Source organism: Pan paniscus, chromosome 5 (assembly GCF_029289425.2).
Source record: "Pan paniscus chromosome 5, NHGRI_mPanPan1-v2.0_pri, whole genome shotgun sequence".
In the NCBI taxonomy this organism is placed as follows: Eukaryota; Metazoa; Chordata; class Mammalia; order Primates; family Hominidae; genus Pan; species Pan paniscus.
This window is the reverse complement of record NC_073254.2, coordinates 188,882,721-188,903,312: the sequence shown is the minus strand read 5'-3', so window position 1 is coordinate 188,903,312 and position 20,592 is coordinate 188,882,721. Positions and strand designations below refer to the sequence as shown.

Sequence of the window (20,592 nt, the reverse complement as noted above, 5' to 3'; positions counted from 1 at the left end):
CCATCAGGCCTAGCTAATTTTTATATTTTTAGTAGAGATGAGGTTTCACTATGCTGGCCAGGCTGACTTTGAACTCCTGACCGCAGGTGATCCACCTGCTTCAGCCTCCCAAAGTGCTGGGATTACAGGTGTGAGCCACCGTGCCTTGCCAGGAGGATTTTAAAGACCACGGTGAATCAGCCCTCCACAACACAGTCTCAAGCTTGTTTTCTCTTCCACATTTGTTACCGAGTTGACAACAAATAAAAGAGTCATAAACGACAGGGATTTGAGCGGTCTCTGCTAGCCCTACCCAGCAAGTATTATGCAAATCAGGAAACAGATCCCCAAGGACAGCGAGAGCTAATGCACATGTGGAATGAGATCCAGCACACACGTGCAGTGGGATCCAGTACACATGTACAGTGGGATCTAGCACACACATACGGGGGATCCAGCACACACGTGCAGTGGGATCCAGTACATGTGTACAGTGGGATCTAGCACACACATATGGGGGATCTAGCTCACACATGCAAGGGATCGAGCACATACATGCAGTGAGATCTAGCACAAGTGGGCAGGGAGATCCAGCACATACATGAAGGGGAATCTGGCACACATGTGCAGTGGGATTTAGCACACACATGCAGGGGAATCTAGCACACATGTGTGAGGGGATCCAGGATACATGTGCAAGGGATCTAGTATACATGTGTGAGGGAAATCTAGTACACATGTGCAGGGGGATCTAGCACACACGTGTGAGGGGATCCAGCACACATATGCAGGGGGATCTGGCACACATGTGCAGGGGTATCTAGTACACACATGCAGTAGGATCCAGCACACACATGCAGGAGTATCTAGCACACATGTGCAGTGGGATCTAGGGCATGCGTGCATCTCACAGTGCTGTCTCTGAGCTGAAAAGTCAGACCCGGCTTTTCCTGGCTTGCCTCCTAAGAACATCTGGGCTCTGGCCATCATAGGTTTCTCTTACTTCCTGTCTGTCACAGTTGGTTGGGTAGGCCAGGCCCACAAAAAAAAGTATTTTCAATTGTTGAAACTGCTATAAGCATTGGAATAACTGGTCTGGGCCACAGCAATGATTTTACGGCTTGTGAACTGGCCTAACGTTTAGCTGGAGCTCAGGTGCAGGGTTGGTGAGTTCCTAACATCTGGTTGGAGCTCAGGTGCAGGGTTGGTGAGTTCCTAACATCTGGTTGGAGCTCAGGTGCAGGGTTGGTGAGTTCCTAACATCTAGTTGGAGCTCAGGTACAGGGGTGGTGAGTTCCTAACATTTGGTTGGAGCTCAGGTACAGGGGTGGTGAGTTCCTAACATTTGGTTGGAGCTCAGGTGCAGGGGTGGTGAGTTCCTAACATTTGGTTGGAGCTCAGGCGCAGGGTTGGTGAGTTCCTAACATTTGGTTGGAGCTCAGGCACAGGGTTGGTGGGTTCCTAACATTTGGTTGGAGCTCAGGTGCAGGGTTGGTGAGTTCCTAACATTTGGTTGGAGCTCAGGTGCAGGGTTGGTTATTCCAGTGGTTCCCAGGTTTGCACCTCAAATACTAGAAGACAATCCATTCTGGGGGAAGCCAACCGTGGTCTGAACAGTAAAAAGGCTCATTGCAAACCAACATGTAGTTCATGCCCTTTGAGCCTGGGCTCTCCTGGGCAAGTGGCATGTGATGAGTCACCAATTATCATTATTATTTCTGCAAACAGACGACCAACAATTAAACAGCATATTTGATTTTTTTGCACTCCCAGGCCATAAACACAATCTGTAATTGTGTTTGTGAGAAGCAGACCTCCCAGGCCTCGGGGCCTGACCACTGCCCAGGGTGGGGGGTGGGAAAGCTCTTACTGTGGCGTTTCTTCGTGTCCACTTTGCCGTCCTCTTTCGCCACGCCCAGGCAGCCCATCAGTTCTTGTACGGAGATGGATTTGTCATTATTCACATCACAGTATTCAACAAACTTCTTCACACATTTTTTGGGCTTTGATTTTTTGCGAAGGAACCTCTTGAAGGGTTTGATTTCCTTTTTGCCGATGTCTCCACTGGAGTTTTTATCCAGTAGTTTGAAGTACCAGTGCACCACTCGCTCCTCTAGGGTATGGCTGGGGTCGGGTTCTGAGAGCCTGGAAGGAACACAGACGCCGTCAGGATGCTTAAACCCCTGGGCTGCTCCTTCCTGGCCACTGTCCTTCCCTCAAACCCATAACCCCTGCTTGTAGTTCTCATGGTCCTGGTGTCTCAGCCTGCAGCACTGGTCATCAGATATAACAATTTAAAGAAATAATTTAGAAGAACATTTTTAGCAAAGATTTTTCAGGTTGGATTCAAAGTTGTAAATGATGCAGTGAATTTGTGCCCAGCAAAGATGCACTTGAAAGACAAAAGCCCCCTTATCCTGGCTTCTGTGTGCACAGGACTGGCAGGTCAGCACATGCAGCTATACCCGCCCGACACACCAGAACCCTGAGCTTTCTAGCCCTGTAAATGTGATTCTTTTACACATCCTTCATGTCATAGGAATATCAGACGATGCAAATCAAAAACATTTTAAGTTGGGACTAGATATTTTTCCTTGGATTATGTTAGGTTCAATATTTTAGGGCATAAATAAATAAAACTCTTCTAGAAGGTCCGGATCTTTAAAAGTGCACCAAATGGCAGAAACGCACCTTCTCCTTGAGATGGAGGGTGTGTGTGTGCGCATGGGCTGGCCCTCCTGGAGGTGCTGGCCCCTGGATTCTGCCTGTTGGGATGAGCTGCGCATTCCCAGGTATGAGAACACCGTGAACTCCGACACCATTGCCAATTTCTCAAACTTTCACAGGATTTTCAGATAACAATCCATTTACTGCCATCAATTTTAGTTTGCATTTAGTTTAGTTTGCAATTTAGTTTAGTTAGCAATTCATTTACTGCCTTCATTTTTAGTTTGCAGTTTAGTTTAGTTTGCAAAAACAATCTTTCCAAGAATAGAAGATGTAAAGTTGAAATTTACATACAGTTTTACTCTATTAAGATTTTTTTTTTTTTTTTTGAGACAGAGTTTTGCTCTTGTTGTCCTGGCTGAAGTGCAATGGTGTGGTCTTGGCTCACTGCAATCTCCGCCTCCCAGGTTCAAGTGATTCTCCTGCCTTAGCCTCCTGAGTAGCTGGGATTACAGGTGCCTGCCACCATGCTGGATTAAGTTTTGTATTTTTAGTAGGGATGGGTTTTCACCACGTTGGCCAGGCTGGTCTCGAAATCCTGACCTCAGGTGATCCACCTGCCTTGGCCTGCCAAAGCGTTGGGATTACAGGCGTGAGCCCCTGCGCCCGGCCTGCTCTATTAAATTTAATTTCCTACACATTCATGACATTTTCTGTTAGTATTGCCTTTTTATTTCCTTAAGTCTTCTTTAGCAGACAGACAGTGAGAGGAGAGGCTTTTAGTTCAGGAGACCAAAAAAATCGTCTAAAGTGGCTGAGATAATCAAGGGTTTGGGTGTCAGGGGCTATGGGGAGAAAGGCCAACATTCTAAAGAAAGAAAAAAGATAAAATCTCCATCAAAACTTTATTTGAAAGAAACAGATAAACTATGGCTAGATCGGGGGAATATCTGATGCTTGAGATGCCATCGCAGTAAAACCCTGGGGTTCTTCTGCTCTCCTGAGGCTGATCTACAGAGGATGGAAAAGAGGAGTGTTGGAGAATTCACCGAAAGCCACTCCACCGAGCTCCAGGCCCCAGGTCCAGGAGTGCGGGAATGCCTACCATGTACTCAAGGAACATCTCCAGGGTTCCAAAAATCCTATTTTGAACAGTGTGAATGTCTTTGATGTAACTGAATCATACGCCTGAAAGTGGTTAGGACAGCAAATGTATGTGCTGTACATTTTACTGCAATAAACCTAATCACGTTTTGAGAACTTCAGATTAAACGTTGTCATTCAAAGTATTTGCAATCCAATCGATGACTCTAAAGTGCAATTTCAAAGCACAAAGCCCTCTGCAGGAAGTGCTCCCCCTGCCCTACTCTGCACCAATAGGGCCAGGGTCAGAGCCCACTACCCCGCAGAGGCCCAGGAGTCACGGCTCAGGGCTATGTACCCCTATGGGAGTGTTTTCAGTGATTTAGTCTTGCTACAAGAAAACCTGCTAAGCAACTTCCTGTGTTTGCAGAAGGCTCCTTTTTAAGGCCCTACTGTGTCCAAATAAGCTGAGAAGGTTGCCAATATGTAATGTTCAGACTTTCCAGATTCCCCAGAATTCTGGGACCCTGCCAACTTGTTGTCCCACGGCGAACACAGCGTACCTGCCTGACGAGGAGGAGGGGTCGGAGACGGCGTGGACCATGTCCGTGGACAGCGCGTCCAGAACGCTGGTCAGAAACTCATGCTTTTTGGCACCCGGGCAACCTGAAAAACATGTGTATGTTTTCATAATTAACTCATAAAGCATAACAGATTTTCCTCTAAAATACAGGGAAATGTTGTTTTACTGTTTGGAAATGAGTATTTTGGCCTACCTTAATCTTAACGAGCTAGTTTAAACACAAACACATTGCATTATATATATTGATTTTGAGCCATAGCTATTATTAATTCCTCTATTGTTTGAATTATTACGTGAGACTAAAATTCACAGGCATTAGTATCTCACTGATCTTCAGAACTGCAATCGGAGGTGGGCAGTGTCACTCATCCAGCGAGTGTGGCAGCAGAGGCACCGGGTGCTTAGGGACACGGGACATACGGAGTGCACGCTGAGAGCACATGAGACTGGCCATCCCAGCAATCGAGGCCAGGGCCTGTGATTCACCGCCACCCCCACCCTGACCAGAGCCACCTCGCTTCTCAGAGCAAAAGGAGGCAGTAGGGCAAACAGCAGGGGCTCCCCAACGCCCGTCTCCTGGGGACTTGTCCACACCACGGCATTGGCGCAAACAGTCCGCAGCAGGGTTTAGTGCTCATAGCTTTGGAGCCCAGTGCGGACTGTGTATGGATTCTGGGGTCAGGGAATAATTCAGGCACCCAACATTCTGCAGCGTGCCTTTCCCCTCCATCCTTCCCTCAACACCACTCTCCTCTCCCACCGGTTAGGAATTCCCTGACACCATGCCTGAGACACTCGTCCCACCCCAAGTTCAAGATAACATTTGAAAGAAGCCGTCCACTTTCTCTGGGGTCTTTTCTCCTGAGACTGCTCCCGGTGCTACTGCCCCAGTAGCTGGACACAGGCAGCATCCCGTGTCCTTATGCCCAGGGTGGCATGGACAATGGACAACGTAGGTCTCCTCGCTCTGGATGCCCTTTTGGCATAGAGAAGCCGCTCAGCTGCCCAATACACGCTTGCTGGATCAATAAGCAAATGCAAGAGGTAGGAGCCCCACCCTCGTTTCCCCGATGAGATTGGCGGGTTTGAGAGCTTCACAAGCAGGGAGCAAAATCTGCCGATTCCAACTGGGTCTATCTGTGTGTAAATATCCACGGGAGAGGTGACAAACGGAGCTTGTTACCATTTACATTTTGTTAAATTTTTCTAAAGAAAGCCCTTCCAGAGTTCAGTAGAAAGAGAAAGATACTGAGGGGAAAATAGAAGACAGAAGCCAGGCACCGGCCCTGGAGGGACAGCGTCCCCACCGAGCCACGCTGCACTCTCAGACTCCCTGCTGGGGAGGCTGCCTCTCCCTGGGGCTCTGCTGGGGCTGGGGACGCCCACGGAGACTTCTGAGCCTGGAGAGCACCTCGGGCATTAGAACATCTGCTCGGACCGTCCTCACCACAGCAGGAAGGGAGTTTACACCACACACCTTCTGCCCAATTTAGATTCCATTTTTTACTAAGAAAAGTTTTAGACGGCCCTGCCAAAGGGAATCTCAGGAGCCCACTCAGTAAGTGGAGGACGCGGAGAGCTGCAGAGCCCAGGCAGAAAGCCGAGTGGGACTGAGGACGGCCCCTTCCCCACCTTCCCCATGGCCCTCAGAGGAAGGATTGTCTGAGATGAGAAGGGCTCTCTCTGGACTCCTCAGCCAACAGGACAGGCTGAGGGTGCCGTGGGGAAAGGCAGTGCCACACGTGCTTCTCAGGCCCCTGGGTTGAGGGCACGTTGGCGTGGACCACCCCTGGGTCGAGGGCACATTGGCGTGGACCACCCCTGGGTCAAGGGCCGTTGGCGTGGACCATGTGGCCGTGGTGTGGACAGCAGCCAAGTCGTTCGGAGACCAGCCTGTTTATGCAGTTAGGGACGCCCTGGTTTTCCTAGGTTTCTTTTTGACACTGGAGTTTTGTGTGATTGCTCTTGAAGCACACGTGAGCTGCCGATAGCAGGACTCCAGTCACGCTGGCTTCCACTTCATTAAACATACATATCAGAAAACAGATGTGCAGCCTTCACCAGGGGGGTTCTGAGAGTGCAAAAAGGTCTGTGTTAGTCTCTTTGCACACAACTGAAAAAGGAGATCAAAATCTATAGAAAAAAGCGTCACGGCCACGGGGCAAATGCTACTTTCCAAGAAAGAAGTAACAGTCTCATCGAACATCCCCTCAGAAAGGCAGAGGACCTGAGGCTGCAGAGGCTGCTGGTCGCGGTGCTTCCAAAGCTGCCCAGCCCACCCGGCCTCGGCTCCCTGGGAGGGGCCTTCTGGTCTACAGAAGGCTGAGCTCCCCGGCTGCAGGACTAACCAGGAAGGGAAATGAGAAAAACAACTTGGAGGGCTGAAAATGCCTCCAGGGCACAGGCTCGGGAACACGTGGGCAGAAGCCCTGCCAGGCCAGCCGTCCAGGAGAACTTGTCCAGGGCGATGAGGCAGGCGCCGGGGCAGGTGAGTCTGGGACCCACGGGACCTCGGGCACCTGCCTGCCGGGGCTGCTCTCTATGAACTCCCAGTCCTCCACTGGCCTCCAGAGATTCTGAGAGGAATATGGATTTGATGGAGAAGAATATTATTATCTGGGAGAAAAGGCATTTTAGATAATCCTCAGTACTGAACAGCTTTAAGAAAGAATTATGTGGATATTTGGTGTGGTAATAGGGATACACCCAGGGGGATTTTTTTGGCTGTTAATTTAATCATATTCCCCCAAATGAGATAAAGCAACACAATATTTCAAATGAGAAAATAATAGATGTTCATCACGAAACATGACTAACATAATATAAAAGCTGCAGGAGTCTTTAATGCAAAAAGAAAAACTGAACATAAAAAGCATTATGTACTTCTAAAACAAGAAACAGCAAATCAATCCTGCTCAGTCCCATGTCACAGTCACCCCAGGACCTGGAATAATGCTTGTTACTGATGACGGACGACTGTACTTCAAAACTACTTCTGAAGAAAAAAGGCGAACAAAAATGAAAGATTACAAGCAATCAGAAGAAAAAAACTAACTTTCATTATGTTAAAGTGAATGTTCACTGCATGAGAAATCACAGAAGTACCATGAAGTGAAAATTTCATCACCCTGAGATGTCCCAGATCTAGCAAATGCATGAGAGGAGCAACGAGGCTTGAGGTAAAAGAGAAACAACCCCAGAACAGCTGGGATTTCCCCACTGTTGCCCACAGGGAGCTATTCCGCTTCTCCCATGACAGCTGTGTCCGGCACGGTGATGGCTGCAGAGACCCTCGTCCCTCGCAGGGGCGCTGGCCCCCTGCCAACCCTTGCTGTAACTCCTCCGGCCCATCTTGATAGCAAAGCCACCCTTTGCTCTGGCATTTTGCGGTGTGTGATTCAGCCTGGGGCAGCTGCCCGCTGAGAACCTGTATGAGGAGCCTGGTGCTCTGGTGGGTCCTTTCTAGCACACTCCGTCCCCGGCCTGCTTCTCACTTAGCCGCCTGCACGGTGGGGTCTAACGGCCCCTGTAAATACTGCGTCATGGAAGGGTTGGCGTCAAAACTGCCGCGTGCAGGCTCAGCGATGTACCCAGTCACCCTTTATTTTGGGACAGTTCCACTCACAGTAAGTTCTCCAACCACCCATTGAACTGAGTTCAGAAGTCTCAGGTCAACAGAGGCATAGCACGAAGGTGCTACCCCATACACACTCCCACCTGGGTTAGACGTGCCAGGCCCTCTCAAAGTCCACACCATGTGGAAGTGTCCTATGCCCAGGCTCCTGCGGGAATAATAAGCCAATTCAAGAAAGAAAACCAGACTGTTCTTTTCAAAGCTAGAAACAGAATAAGTTCACCAATTTATATCCAATCTGTGGCAAAACAGTGAAGGGAGTAGCTTAGCCCAAGTATCCTCAGGTGCTCCAGCTGATCTGCAGAATCCAAGTCCTTGACATCTGTGAGGTTTCTGTGGAAACACCGGGTTCTATCCTGGTTTTGCCCCACAGTAAAGGTGCTGCACGTTACAAAGCCCTGAGCCCTTCTCAACCCCAGAGCCCATCCAGTCAACAAAGTGGCTGAACTGGCGGGTCCCTGAGACCCCGGCCTATGGACCAGGGACTTTTCAGAAACTGGGTTAATATTCTGATGCTTTAAAAGCATTTTTGACTTTCACTGTTTTAAAATGAATGTGTTCTGCGCTTTCTATGAAACGTCCTTATTTTAAGAAACAAAAATCATTTTTGTATAAAAATTCCTGTTTCAGTAAGTTTATGTAGTTTCTTCTTTTCTCTTTGTCTTTTAAATACAAACGGATACAAGTTCCCAGCTGCTCCCTCAGTCACCTCCTGTCTGGACACGAATTAACTTTCGCTTCCTTCCCGTAACCTGGAACACCCAGTACTGCCCCCGAAGGAACTCAAACACAGGAGAAAGTGGAGCTGAGTGGTCTCCTCACTCACCGATCAAGAGAAGAGACCACTGGATAACAGCAGCCACACACTGGCACAATCGTGGGTCTGGATTGTGCCAGTGAGGCCTGCGGGGTCTGGATCGGGAACACGAGGGAAGCAGGTGTACGGACGGGCGCCAGAGATTTCACACGCAAGTAACATTATTAGCTCATCAGGCATGAAGTGTCTGGGGATAATGAGACTCATTCCTCTGGTTTTAAGTATCTAGCAGTGGCTTAAAAATCAGTTCTCTTAGTTTCATGTTTAGTTCCAATGTTTAGGAAACTGGTATAGATGAGAAATGAAGAGAAAAGAATGGATGACAAAGGAGCTTTCTTCTCTAAGTTGTTCAGATGCTTCTGAGGAGTGGTGTGTGCACGCAGGTATTCACGCCATCATCATTGTCTATGTATCCACTCACAGTTTTAGCTCCTCTGGCTTGGAAGTCCAATCATTTCTGTCAAGCAATCAGCCCGTGCTCCGATTCGCCAGCCAGGGACCCCGTGAATGCCTTTGCTGGCCTGATGTGAGGGGGACAGGTCAGCCACCTGAGAAAAGACTGTCCTCGTCTCCCATTGGGAGCCTGCGTGGTGACCTGGGGGGAAACCGCTTCTCTCGGTTTGGGCCAGGAACATGTGCCGTGTCTGCTGAGAACACCTGCTGGGCACCTTGGGGTCACTTCGTGGAGGCGGCAGTCAAATGCTATCTCCACTCTTGTGCCCGGGCTGTCACATGTGGGTTGGGAAAAAGCCCACAGGGTTGGATTTTTGAAGATTTGGTCAGAATTTTAAGGTGGGAACTGAGCATTCTCAAAGCCTGTGTGGTGCCCTGAGGGGAGAAAAGGCCCGAGGAGAGGAACTCAGGTGAACTGAGGAGTCTCTGTCCCGTGCTAACTCGCTAACTCCAGTTTCACTGGAATAAGGCAGAGGTTTCTCTGTCTGAGTGGCCCTTCCCCGTGGGTTTTAGGCTCACTTCCTCCCCATTTTAAGAATGTATCATAGAAAAGTTTGAGTGTGCTCTAGTTTTGTGCCATTTCCCCAAGGTAAAAGAAATACATTTTTAACTGCAGAGTTAAAAACCGACAGAAAATGAGACTTTTTATTGCTTCTAAGGGTTGAGAGAAATGGAAATAATGTTACTAAGATGTTTTTGTGACTCCTTCTCTCCTTCTCCAGAAATCTGTAAGAAAGGCGCTGAGAATTTCTCCTTTGCGATTAAATCCAGTTTTGTCTTGACACTAACAAAATTTTACATTTACTAACTCTATGATGAATGTTAGGAACCAGGATTTTAAGTTCCTTTATTGATTATAAACTATTTCAAACTATATAAAAGCAAATAGTTTATAATTTTCTTTCTAAATTATCTTTACTTGTAAGTAGGCATTCACTTGTGGGTCTGGTGGCTCACGCCTGTAATCCCAGCACTTTGGGAGGCTGAGGTGGGTGGATCACTTGAGGTCAGGAGTTTGAGACCAGTCTGGCCAACAGAATGAAACCCCATATCTACTAAAAACACAAAAATTAGCCAGCCATGGTGGTACATGCCTATAATCTCAGCTACTTGGGAGGCTGAGGTGTGAGAATCACTTGAACCTGGGAGGTGGAGGTTGCAGTGAGCTGCGATCGTAACACTGCACTCCAGCCTGGGAGACAGAGCGAGACTCTGTCTCAAAAAAAAAAAAAAAAAAAAAAAAGAAAGGCATTCACATTGACCCAACATTTGATTGGTCCTCTCTTTGTGCATAGCTGGGTGCCTGGAAAGAGCTCTGGGTACCAGGTAGTTTCTCCCTGACCCTGAACATCACTGGTGACTTGTGATGAAGGTTCCATTGTGTGCACACCAAATAAGGGGCATCTGTCTTCTGGTAGAAAAAGCTCTTTTCATCTGGCTGGGGAGGGAGAAAGAGGGTGCCAATAACAGCACCTGCATTTGGCTGGGTCTTTTCACAAACAGCTAGAAATAAAATGTCATGGCTACTCATTCTCACAGTTTAAAACACACCGACCTGGTACAGAAAAGCAGGGAAGATGTTGAGCCTCTGAGTGGCAGCCCCGCTGAAGAAAAGGCATCAGAGAAACAAAGGGGAAATTCCCAGGGCGGAGGGGTCCCGAAGCCATGTCCATAAACACGTGTGCTCTCACACTTGGCAGCTTTGGATCACCAACATTTGCTGAATTTGAAAACTCCACTTTAAATCCTGACATTGCCAGAGTTAAAAAGCACCGCAATCTCAATGCTCCATCCCCAGCCGAAACAGACCACTCCTTCTACATAGTAAATGCTCATTTATTAAATGCTGTGCTTCTTTGTTTTATTCCAAGCACAGATTTTCCTCCAGCACTCTTCAAAGAGCATGTCCCAGCTGTGTGGTCCAGGGAGTGTCACATGTGTGACGGGGTTCACAGAGGCAGGACTACAGCATTCCTGTCTGATATACGCGTGGGGCCGTGTGCATGTCACCCTCATGCAGCTGACACTCAGCACCACACTGTGGCCTCGTGACTGCCTGGTGAAACTAATCAGCACATCAGTGTCTGAGGGAGAAACTGAGGCCCAAGTCACACTCAGTGGGAGACTGAAGGCTTGGATGGTGCTGAGAACTCTGACCTTGCTGGGGGGTAGAGGCAGGAGTGCATCCTACATCCAGGTGATTTTGTGCCGAGTGGCTGTGGAGCTCTCCCCGCTGCCCCACGGCCACGATGAGGCCAGGAACAGCAGACAAGGCCCCTGCCCTCCACCATGCCTGTCCTGGCAGGGTGGGCACTGGTGTCACGTTCACCTCTGCTTGCCAGGCAGAGGTGCAGTGGTGTGGAGTGAGCCATTTGGAACAGGGAGGAGAGTGCTGGGGGCACAGGGAAGGCCCACGAAGACCCTGCGTCCCAGGCAGTGTGGCATTCCTGAGGCCCTGAGGATACCAGGGTGTGTCGAGTGGGGCAGGAAGGATGGTCCTAGGGAACAAAGTTGAGGAACTGACAGGGGCCCAAAACCCAGGGGGTCTTATGAGTCCAGAAACAAGTGTGGACCTTATCTGAAAGGAAACTGGAAGCTGTTGGGAGAATCTGAGAAGTGACACAATCTTGTTTCTGTTTTAAAGTGTGACAGTGCTCCCTCTGTGGGTCCCAGCCAGCTGTGGGAGGACCCAGGAGCCCTGCTTGAGTTTGCTGTGTGGTCCAGGGAAGGGGCTGTGAGGCGAAGTTCGGAACGGGGACCCTGGAGAGCCTGTGAAATACGTTCAGAAGAAACCATGGAGTTAGAGGGCCTAGGGCTTTGAAGGTTTGGTTATAACCAGGGCCAAATAGAGCCTCTGGAACATAACAAGTACACAGAGATGGACAAGTGGAACACAGCTTTGATGCCATTCCCCAAGCCCATTCTTGGGATTTAATTCAACTTCCACCATCTAGTTCTACAGCCACAGAAAGGGGTGCGAGATGTTTCCCAAGTACCCCACTTGCTCCATTAAGCATTTGACGCCTGTCATTATATTTAACACTTGGCTTTCCAACTTTTAACTTTCTATGCAGTTTAAACATAAGAAAAAAAAGCATCATGTTAGGAAAGTTTCTTCGGGCACTTTGATTTTGAGATTCATAAAGTGCCTGCAGCTTATAAAAGGTATACAAAGTCTATTTTGATAAACCCCCCTCCAAACTGAGACCTGGTCAGTGCGTCATCCTCAAGGGCCTGGCCTTGGACCTGCAGGGCCCCTGATATGGGGAACACTGACAACATCAAGCGCCTCTTTTGGACGATTCAAGACAGATGCAGTTTCTTCACGACAGGTACGCGCTTTAACCACCACGCTGAAGAGAAAGAAGTCCTGGCCAGTGATGGTTAACAGTACATCAGTTGTGTGGAATCAAGCTTAGCCTGAAGCTGCCTCCTTATATATTTAAGTTCAGCCTAAAGGTTTCTGTGTACGTCGTGAACTGTAACAAGTGGAGACGTCAACAGACCGTAGCCTACACTTGTGCCAGTCACTGAGTTTTGGCCAATCCAACGTAGCCAACTGTTCAAACCATGTTCAAATGAGGCTGATGCCGAGCTGTAGCCAATCCGGCTGGTTCTGTGCCTCACTTCTGTTTTCTGTCCATCACTTTCCTTTTTCTGTCCGTAAATCTTCTTCCACCCTGTGGCTGTGCTGGAGTCTCTGAGCCCACTCTGGCTTGGGCGGTTGCCTTATTCAGGAATCGTTCACTGCTCAATTAAACTCTTTCAAATTTAATTCAGCTGAAGTTTTTCTTTTATCCAATGAAATTTGCTCATGACAATTCATACTTTAAAAGAGACACTAAAGAAAAAGCATAAAACTTCACAATCTTCAGCTGAAAAGAAAATTACTACTTTTGTGCATTAACTCTACTTTTCTATATTTTCTATATTCACATATTTTCTATATTTATTTTCATATTCTTGATTTTTCACTATATCTTTTCATTATTCTAGACAAAGAGGTCCATAGGCTTTAGATAGTGCTTTGATGAATTAACACTGAGAACTAATACACTGATAGAAGTGGGCACTTGGTTAGAAGTCAGTGCCTGAAAAGAATTAGGAAGTTCCTCCGGTGAAGATGTGGACGGGAAAGCCAAGGCTTTGGGTGAAGGTGCCTGCTCTTGGCCCTGCCTCGGCTCATCCATTAAACTGAGTGCTGCCGTAAACTCCCCAAGGTTCCTCTGACCATAACATTCCAGAAATTCTTTGCCTTTGACTTTAACTCTCTTTTGGGTCAGGTCATCCAAGGCCAGGGTGTGCATTTGGAATTTATCACAGCTAATAAGTTAACTCTGAATATGTATCTTAAAGACCGACGTGTGTGTTTCTAAAGTCTTCCTACATTTCTCAAGGACAACGTTATGTCATTCAACCATTTTTAAAAACTACTTATTAACAAAATGCTTGGTAAAAAGCACCAATTTTGCCCTCAAGGAGCTTTTGAATGAAGGTGTCGGTGAAGAGACACGGAGGGTTTGTGGTGATACAGGTAAGGTTGACGTCAGTGCTGCAGAGTGTGTGGGATTTCTTCAGGTTTCACAGGCTTGAGGAGGGATCTAGCACTTGAGGGGAGATCAGGCTGATGTCCTCTGCCATCCGGGGAGGAGCGAGCATTTCAGGGCACGCTCATGTTTTAAGGAGGTGTTCTGTGCAATCAGTATTTTGCCAAGCATTAGGATTATTTCTGGTGTCAAAGCCTTCCTGATTTGCAAGACTATATTCTCACTCTCAGTGTTACTCAGCATGACAAAACAACTATTTCTGCCTGAATTTTCTCCTGAAAAAAAGTTTGGAACATTTCCAACGGACAATGAAATTCTTAAGGAGAACTAAGTCGTTCTTAGGAATGACTTTTAACTGTTTACTGTCCAAACAACTGGCCCTGGCAGGTTGCTCTAGCCTCATGAGGACACCAAATATGCAAAGCCAGCTGCCAGGGAGCACTGAAGGTGTCCAGATGTTCAGGCTCAGGCTAGCGTTTTTGTCTCTTTCTTTCCCCGCATATGTAGTTTAGGAAATGCTTTCAAGTCAAAAGAGAAACTTTCCTTTCCAGACTCCTAATCTGTTTTTACTTCTAATAGTTTTTTTCTACAACATTCCTTCTTTTGTATCTTTTATGAGAAACTTAAGGAGTCAGTCTTAACAACAAGATAGACTCTCCATGTTTTTAAACCATAAACCTCTAAAAATTCATGTATTGTTAAGAAATAAGCTTCCATGTACTAGTAAATATTTCGTAGCTCCAATGTCCTTGATTGATTTCAAGTGAGGTTACATTTTACTAAACTCAAAATATTTAGAGCAAGTGTTTTCTGAGCACACTGTGATGTTGCGTTGTCTCCTCAAGGGCCAATCAGCAATGCTACCACTGCAGAGGGGTTAGTCTAGTGTGAGCTCTGGGGTTGGTGCCTGGCTGCCTGGGCCCTTCAGCGTCTGCAGCAGCCCCCAGGAATGCAGCAGCCCCCTGCTGCAGCCTGCCCCATGCTTCCTCTCCATGCTTCCCCTTCCCTTATCCAGCTGACAGTCAGGCTCCCCACCACCAATGAACCCTACCATGGAAATAGAGCAGCCAATCCTTCTGAGTTGGGAACCACACAGCGACTACCACAACACAACCGCAACACAAGCACAATACAACACCAACACCAACACCAACACCAAGACCGTGTGCTGATATCCACGAGGACCCAGAGGGAACAAAGACTGGAGGGCTGACCAGGGCTGACCAGTGATCCATCAGGAGGGAGCAGTGAGTCGCCCAGAGGCTTCAACTACCCAAATACATGGAGTAATGACCTCCTCAGAAACCCAAACACAAAAGCATATCTATGCCCCCAAACCAAAGCAGGCAAAGGTGATGGCAGAGAAAGGCCACACCCGTAGCTCCTCAGAGATCTGCACATGAACCGAGGGCTCCCTCTCAGGAGGCTGCGGCTGGCCCCGTTCTAGCATCCCGGGGTCACACCAGGGATTCAAACAGGACCGGCAACTGGGCCATTCTGCAGTCTCTGTAATCTTATGATTGAGTTTGTTCTGAAATGACGGATGCAAGTAGCAGCGAGTCTGAGAAACGCTTTCCTATGCTGACATCCCAGGTACCTGCCTGGTGGACTCTGGTCCACCTGATGATGGAATCGAACGCATTCCGAGTATTTGCCAGAATGTCTTCATTTAAGAACAGTTCCTCATGTTCAATGAAAAGATTGACTTAAGCTACGGTTAGATAAAAGGAATAAGTTCTAATATTCAAAAGTACAATAGAAAAATTATAGTTAAAAATAATTTATTGTATATTTCAAAACAGCTACAAAAGATCTGGAATGTTCCCAACACAACGGAAAGACAAATATTGGAGTTGACGGTTACCCCAGATACCCTATCCTACTCAGGTATCAAAATAGCACATGCCTCAAAAACATGTACAACGGTCATATTTCAATTAAAACTTTTTAAAAAGCATTTGCCTCATTGATTTTTCTTTTTCGTAAACTATGGAATGAAAACAAGTTTGCAGTAGTAGTCTTGGCAGAATCTGAGCAACAGAAGGTCGGGTCCTACAGAAACAGAAGGTCTGGCTACATTTTGGAAGTAACTTTAAGCAAGGATTTTCTTTACATCTACACATGCCACCCAGAGCCAAAACGGGGGGCTCCAATGACGATTCAATGAATGAGACGCCAGAGTATGGCTGCATCTGAACAAAGGACGCTCAGTGCTGACAATTTCAGCCTCTGAAACATTGCTAGGATGTCGGAACCAAGCCTGTGGAATCCTATGGTCTGTTTGTTTTAAATTTGTTTTTTTCCATCTAGATTTGTAACGAAGCCAGGTCTACACACAATAAATGCATATGACACAAACAGGCAGGAATCATTTTCTCCTCTCAGGGCTCATGCACTACGGACAGAGCAGCTGGGCGCTGGAGATTTTCTCCTTTTAAAAGTGCATTTGTTTCTTCCTTACGTCAGCTCAGCCCTCTGTCTAACTATGAATTCTTTTCCTGGCTTGAATCTCAAATGGAACGAGGAGCAGGAGCACAGCGCTTCTGATTCCACAGTTGCTCCTGTGCTGGAGACTCCACTGGATTTCCAGGCCCTACACCTGTCAGCCGCCCACCCCAGGCCCCCAGCCCGGGGCACCTTCGCAGTCTTTTCAGTTAGGAAGGGCTGGGAGCAAGACTCCACTCTGCGGGAATTCCGGCTGTCCCTCCTGATGGGCCTTCCCAGCCTCCTCCTCCCCAGCTGAGCTCCTCTCTGAGCGGGAGCTGTGTGTGCTCTGCCCACCCTCTCGCTGAAAGCATTCCCTCCAGACCCCGCTTCCAGCAGCTCTGCGGCTAAAACCCACCTCCCACCAAGTAGAACTAAAGATAACAGTAAAGCAGGGCTGCTTTCCTACCCCGTCACAAGAAACATGAAGGAAGACATGTTTGCTTAGTGTCTAACTTCATGACACTCGCTCTTAAAGTTATGTTCCCAACCTAACAAAATGGAGTTGACTCAGGTTCTCGTGGTGTGAAGTAGGTTCTTAGTGGTGAAAACCAAAGTCAAAAGAGTCTGTCTTTACACTTTCTATTTTTGTACATAATAATAATAATAACAACATTATTATTTAAAGAGAGCATTATTTATCTGGGGACTAAAGTCTGTGGCCCGATCAGCTGAACGGTGTCCCATGAACTGTGCCAGGGCAGGGACTGGCCAGGGAGTGTGTGGATGTGCAGGGAGAGGAAATGCTTCCTGGGCAGGTCAGGGCAGGGGCAGGGCAGGGTGGGGCAGGGGCAGAGCAGGGACTGGCCAGGGAGTGCGCAGATGTGCAGGGAGAGGGAATCCTTCCCTGGGCGGTGCAGGGTGGGGCAGGGGCGGGGCAGGGGCACGCCTGGCTCCCGCTCAGCATCCAGCTCCAGCTCAGCATCCAGCTCCAGCTCAGCATCCAGCACGCCCTGGGAAACACATTGACACCTGAGGCCTCCGTAGGCCCAGCTTCCCCTTCCCCGTAGGGAAGGGGAGGAAGAGGCTGCTCCTGAATTGCAAGCAGCACAAACAGACAGGAATCCTTCTCTCCTCTCAGGCTCTCAGGCACTGGTTTTGCAGTTTTGTTTGGAAGAAGCAGTTTTTAAATGGAGGCAAATGTCATGGTCTTTCACAAATTATACGTAACTTAGGAATTAGATGAATCAGTGGACTCTATGAAATGTTACAAGCCTGGTGGAGGCCGGCAACAGAAATGTTCCTCGCAAAGGAAAACGCAAACATTCGGCAGCTCAGCTGTATGTTTCTCCAGGATCCTCTAGCAAGTCGACACCCACAAAACTGGGCAGCATTTGTTTCTTAAAAGTATTGTGATAGAATTGGGTAAGAAGACGCAAGGAGTAGAAAAGCGTATTCCATTACATGAAACAACCTCCTTGCTGCTGTCACCGCAATAAGGTGATGAGCATGCAGGACTTCAGCTGTCCTGTGGACGCCACAACTCACTTCCAGGTCCAGGAAACTGCAGAAACAGTGACGACCTTCCCCACGAACACAGTCCTGCTCCCAAGAAGGCCGCGGCCACCCTGGCACACAGGCGTCATCTGGGTTTATTAATGGACCACACCCAGCTTCACACTCCATGGTTTTCATTCACACTTTCTTTTTAAGGCATGGTTAATATGCTATTGTTTTTATTCCCAACATGCTGGCTTTCAAATTACTCGGTGTTAGACCCTCTGGTCCAACTACCTCAGTTAGAAAGAACAAAAAAGTGAAAAAATAAATAAACTCCATTTCCTCGTGTCCCTCGCATCTACGTCTGGATTGAGTTGACTTGAGTGGATGCACAGAGAGGACTTGGAATGAGTGAGGGAGGCGGGAGGAGGGAGGAAAGCAGGAGGGAGGAGGGAGGAAAGAGGAGGGAAGAGGGAGGTGGGGAGGGGGAGGGGGGAGGAGGGAGGAGGGAAGAGGGAGGTGGGGAGGGGGGAGGAGGGAGGAGGGATGCGGGCAGGAGGGAGGTGGGAGGAGAGAGGTGGGAGGAGGGAGGCGGGAGGAGGGAGGCAGGAGGCATATTCCCCACTGATGGCCAGGGCCAGGCATGTGTGCCCTCAGGGGCAGCTGCAACACCAGCCTCGGCCACCAGCTCTCTTTAGGGTGAGCAGCAAGCAGTTCTCAGGCAGCAGTCACAGCAGGGTGAGCCAATTCCTGATCTCAGGATCACAGTGACAGAGAGATACCTTCGTCTGCAGTAGCCCAGCAGCAGCTTTGACCGCTATCACTTTCTGTCCTTCCAACAATGTTGTGAGTGTGTACTCCTTCGTGGGGAGTCCCTGTGTGCCTGAAATAACTACAGAGGTTTCTAGCTCTACTGTCTGGTACATGTTTAAATACAGAAGCCTATCCAAAACAACATTATTAAGCATGTGATCAGCTAATCATGTCACTGACCTCAACACTGGCATCTACAACCAACACATATTATCAGGAAATAAAGTGCATACATTTAGGAGAAGGCTGATTGCAACTGTTCACTTTGTACTATATGGCTCCTGATGGGAAGACCCATCCTAAGAAACAGGCTCTGAGACATTAGAGTCTGTCTATGTTGTTCTTAGTGCACTGTGCTGGCGTGATGAGCTGCTGTGACCACCTGTGCCGAGCACCATGCCACTCATCCTTAACCGAATGCAGCTGATAAATGACTCCCAGGAATGAGGACACCTGCATTAGAACCACTGAATCACATACTGGGTTGAAAGCTTTTACGGCAGAAGTCTTTGCAGGAGACAGCAGCTCTGAGTGCAGACGCTTCTCACAGGCTGGGGGCTGTCCTCATCAGTCACACAACAGACATGCTATTCCTCCTTCATTGCCAGATTTCAATTTTATGTAAAATTGCTTTCAAATTAGGAGGATATAAATTAATTAGTGAGCAAAATGTTTATTTTTATAAGCTTCCTGGAATGATTTGAAGTGAGAGTCCTGTAGAAGTCTCACCAAGAAAACTGTTTGTTAAACCAGTAAACTTTTTTTTTTTTGAGACAGAGTCTTGCTCTATTGCCCAGGCTGGAGTGCAGTGGTGCGATCTCAGCAAACTGCAAGCTCTGCCTCCCAGGTTCAAGCAGTTCTCATGCCTCAGCCTCCCAAGTAGCTGGGATTACAGGCACCCGCCACCACGCCCGGCTAATTTTTGTATTTTTAGTAGAGACGGGGTTTCACCGTGTTGACCAGGCTAGTCTCAAACTCTTGGCCTCAAGTGATCTACCCACCTCGGCCTCCCAAAATGCTGGGATTACAGGCATGAGCCACCGTGCCCAGCCCCAGTAAACTTTTGACTCAGCAAGATTTATGCTTTCAAAGCGACCTTTAGACAGATGAACCTAAAAAATACTTTCCTCCAAAAATAAAGTGTTTCTTAAACATAAAAGGCTGACTAAAATAGACATGAAATAAAAATGCTGGCAGGGAGGCTTCAGTGGCCCCGCGCGGGGCCACGGGACCCCTGAAAGAGCTGCCCCCACAGAATGGAATGATCTGAGGGTTTATTTTTTCCCTGTGCTCTTTATTTCCTCTTGGGATTCTGCATTAGCACCAGCTTAGTACATGTTAAACCTCCACAGCTAGATGATAAACTGCTCGATGTCCGGCGTACGTCTGGTGAACACCCTTTATCCTGCCTTTTAAATTATTTATCACCTAGAGTAGGAACCACAGTTAGAGTGTAATAAAACTCTTGATAGATTTTGACCAACCCCATAAAATAGCTCTGAAGTTTGAAATAAGAGAGAACTCGTGAAATGCTCACGAGGCGTGAGAAGGCTCTTCCTGGGGATCTGTTTATTGACCCTTTCAGCAAGGCTGTGTTCTACATCCTGTGGCATCAGGAGTCACTTAAGCATCCTTGAAGACAGGCAGGCTGCTAACTCATTGTTTAAATGAGCATCTGAAAACTGGCCTCTGCAAGTAATGTATCCCTTGAGCCAAATATTATATAGCCCATTTTATGAAACCACAATAAAGTCATGTTGAAATAATGCTTAGAAAGTGACTAAAAGCCACACACATTTTTTAGAGTCAAACGAAATCAGAAATCAGGCTGAGAGCTCCCAAATGTTTGCTGTCCCTGTATTCACACAGAGAAACAGTGTCTACAATGGCCCATTTCTGTAACTGGAAAACATTTAAATAACACAGCTTCTCCTATAGGAAACTCTCCAAAATAATTATGTTGCTCAGATGTCTGCCAAGTTTTGGTCTTGTAGCCTAGCCCTTGGAAAACCAGCTGCACTCTGCAAAAGTTTTAGCTCCCATCTCAATTGCTGGACTTCTCTCTCAGGACGATGAACTTTTAATATTCTGA

At 47.7% G+C, this 20,592-nt stretch overlaps 1 protein-coding gene across 2 annotated transcripts in view; it reads right to left on the bottom strand.

The window, feature by feature from the left end:
- Positions 1 to 20,592, bottom strand: part of SMOC2 (SPARC related modular calcium binding 2) — a 236,946-nt gene that overhangs the window by 13,639 nt on the left and 202,715 nt on the right. For both annotated transcript variants that reach the window (XM_008973594.4, XM_008973595.4), the window contains exons 10-11: positions 4,293 to 4,395; positions 1,850 to 2,124 (exon numbers count right to left, since the gene is read on the bottom strand). In XM_008973594.4, the coding sequence (XP_008971842.2) occupies positions 1,850 to 2,124; positions 4,293 to 4,395 (378 nt within the window). The remainder of the gene's footprint in view (positions 1 to 1,849; positions 2,125 to 4,292; positions 4,396 to 20,592) is intronic.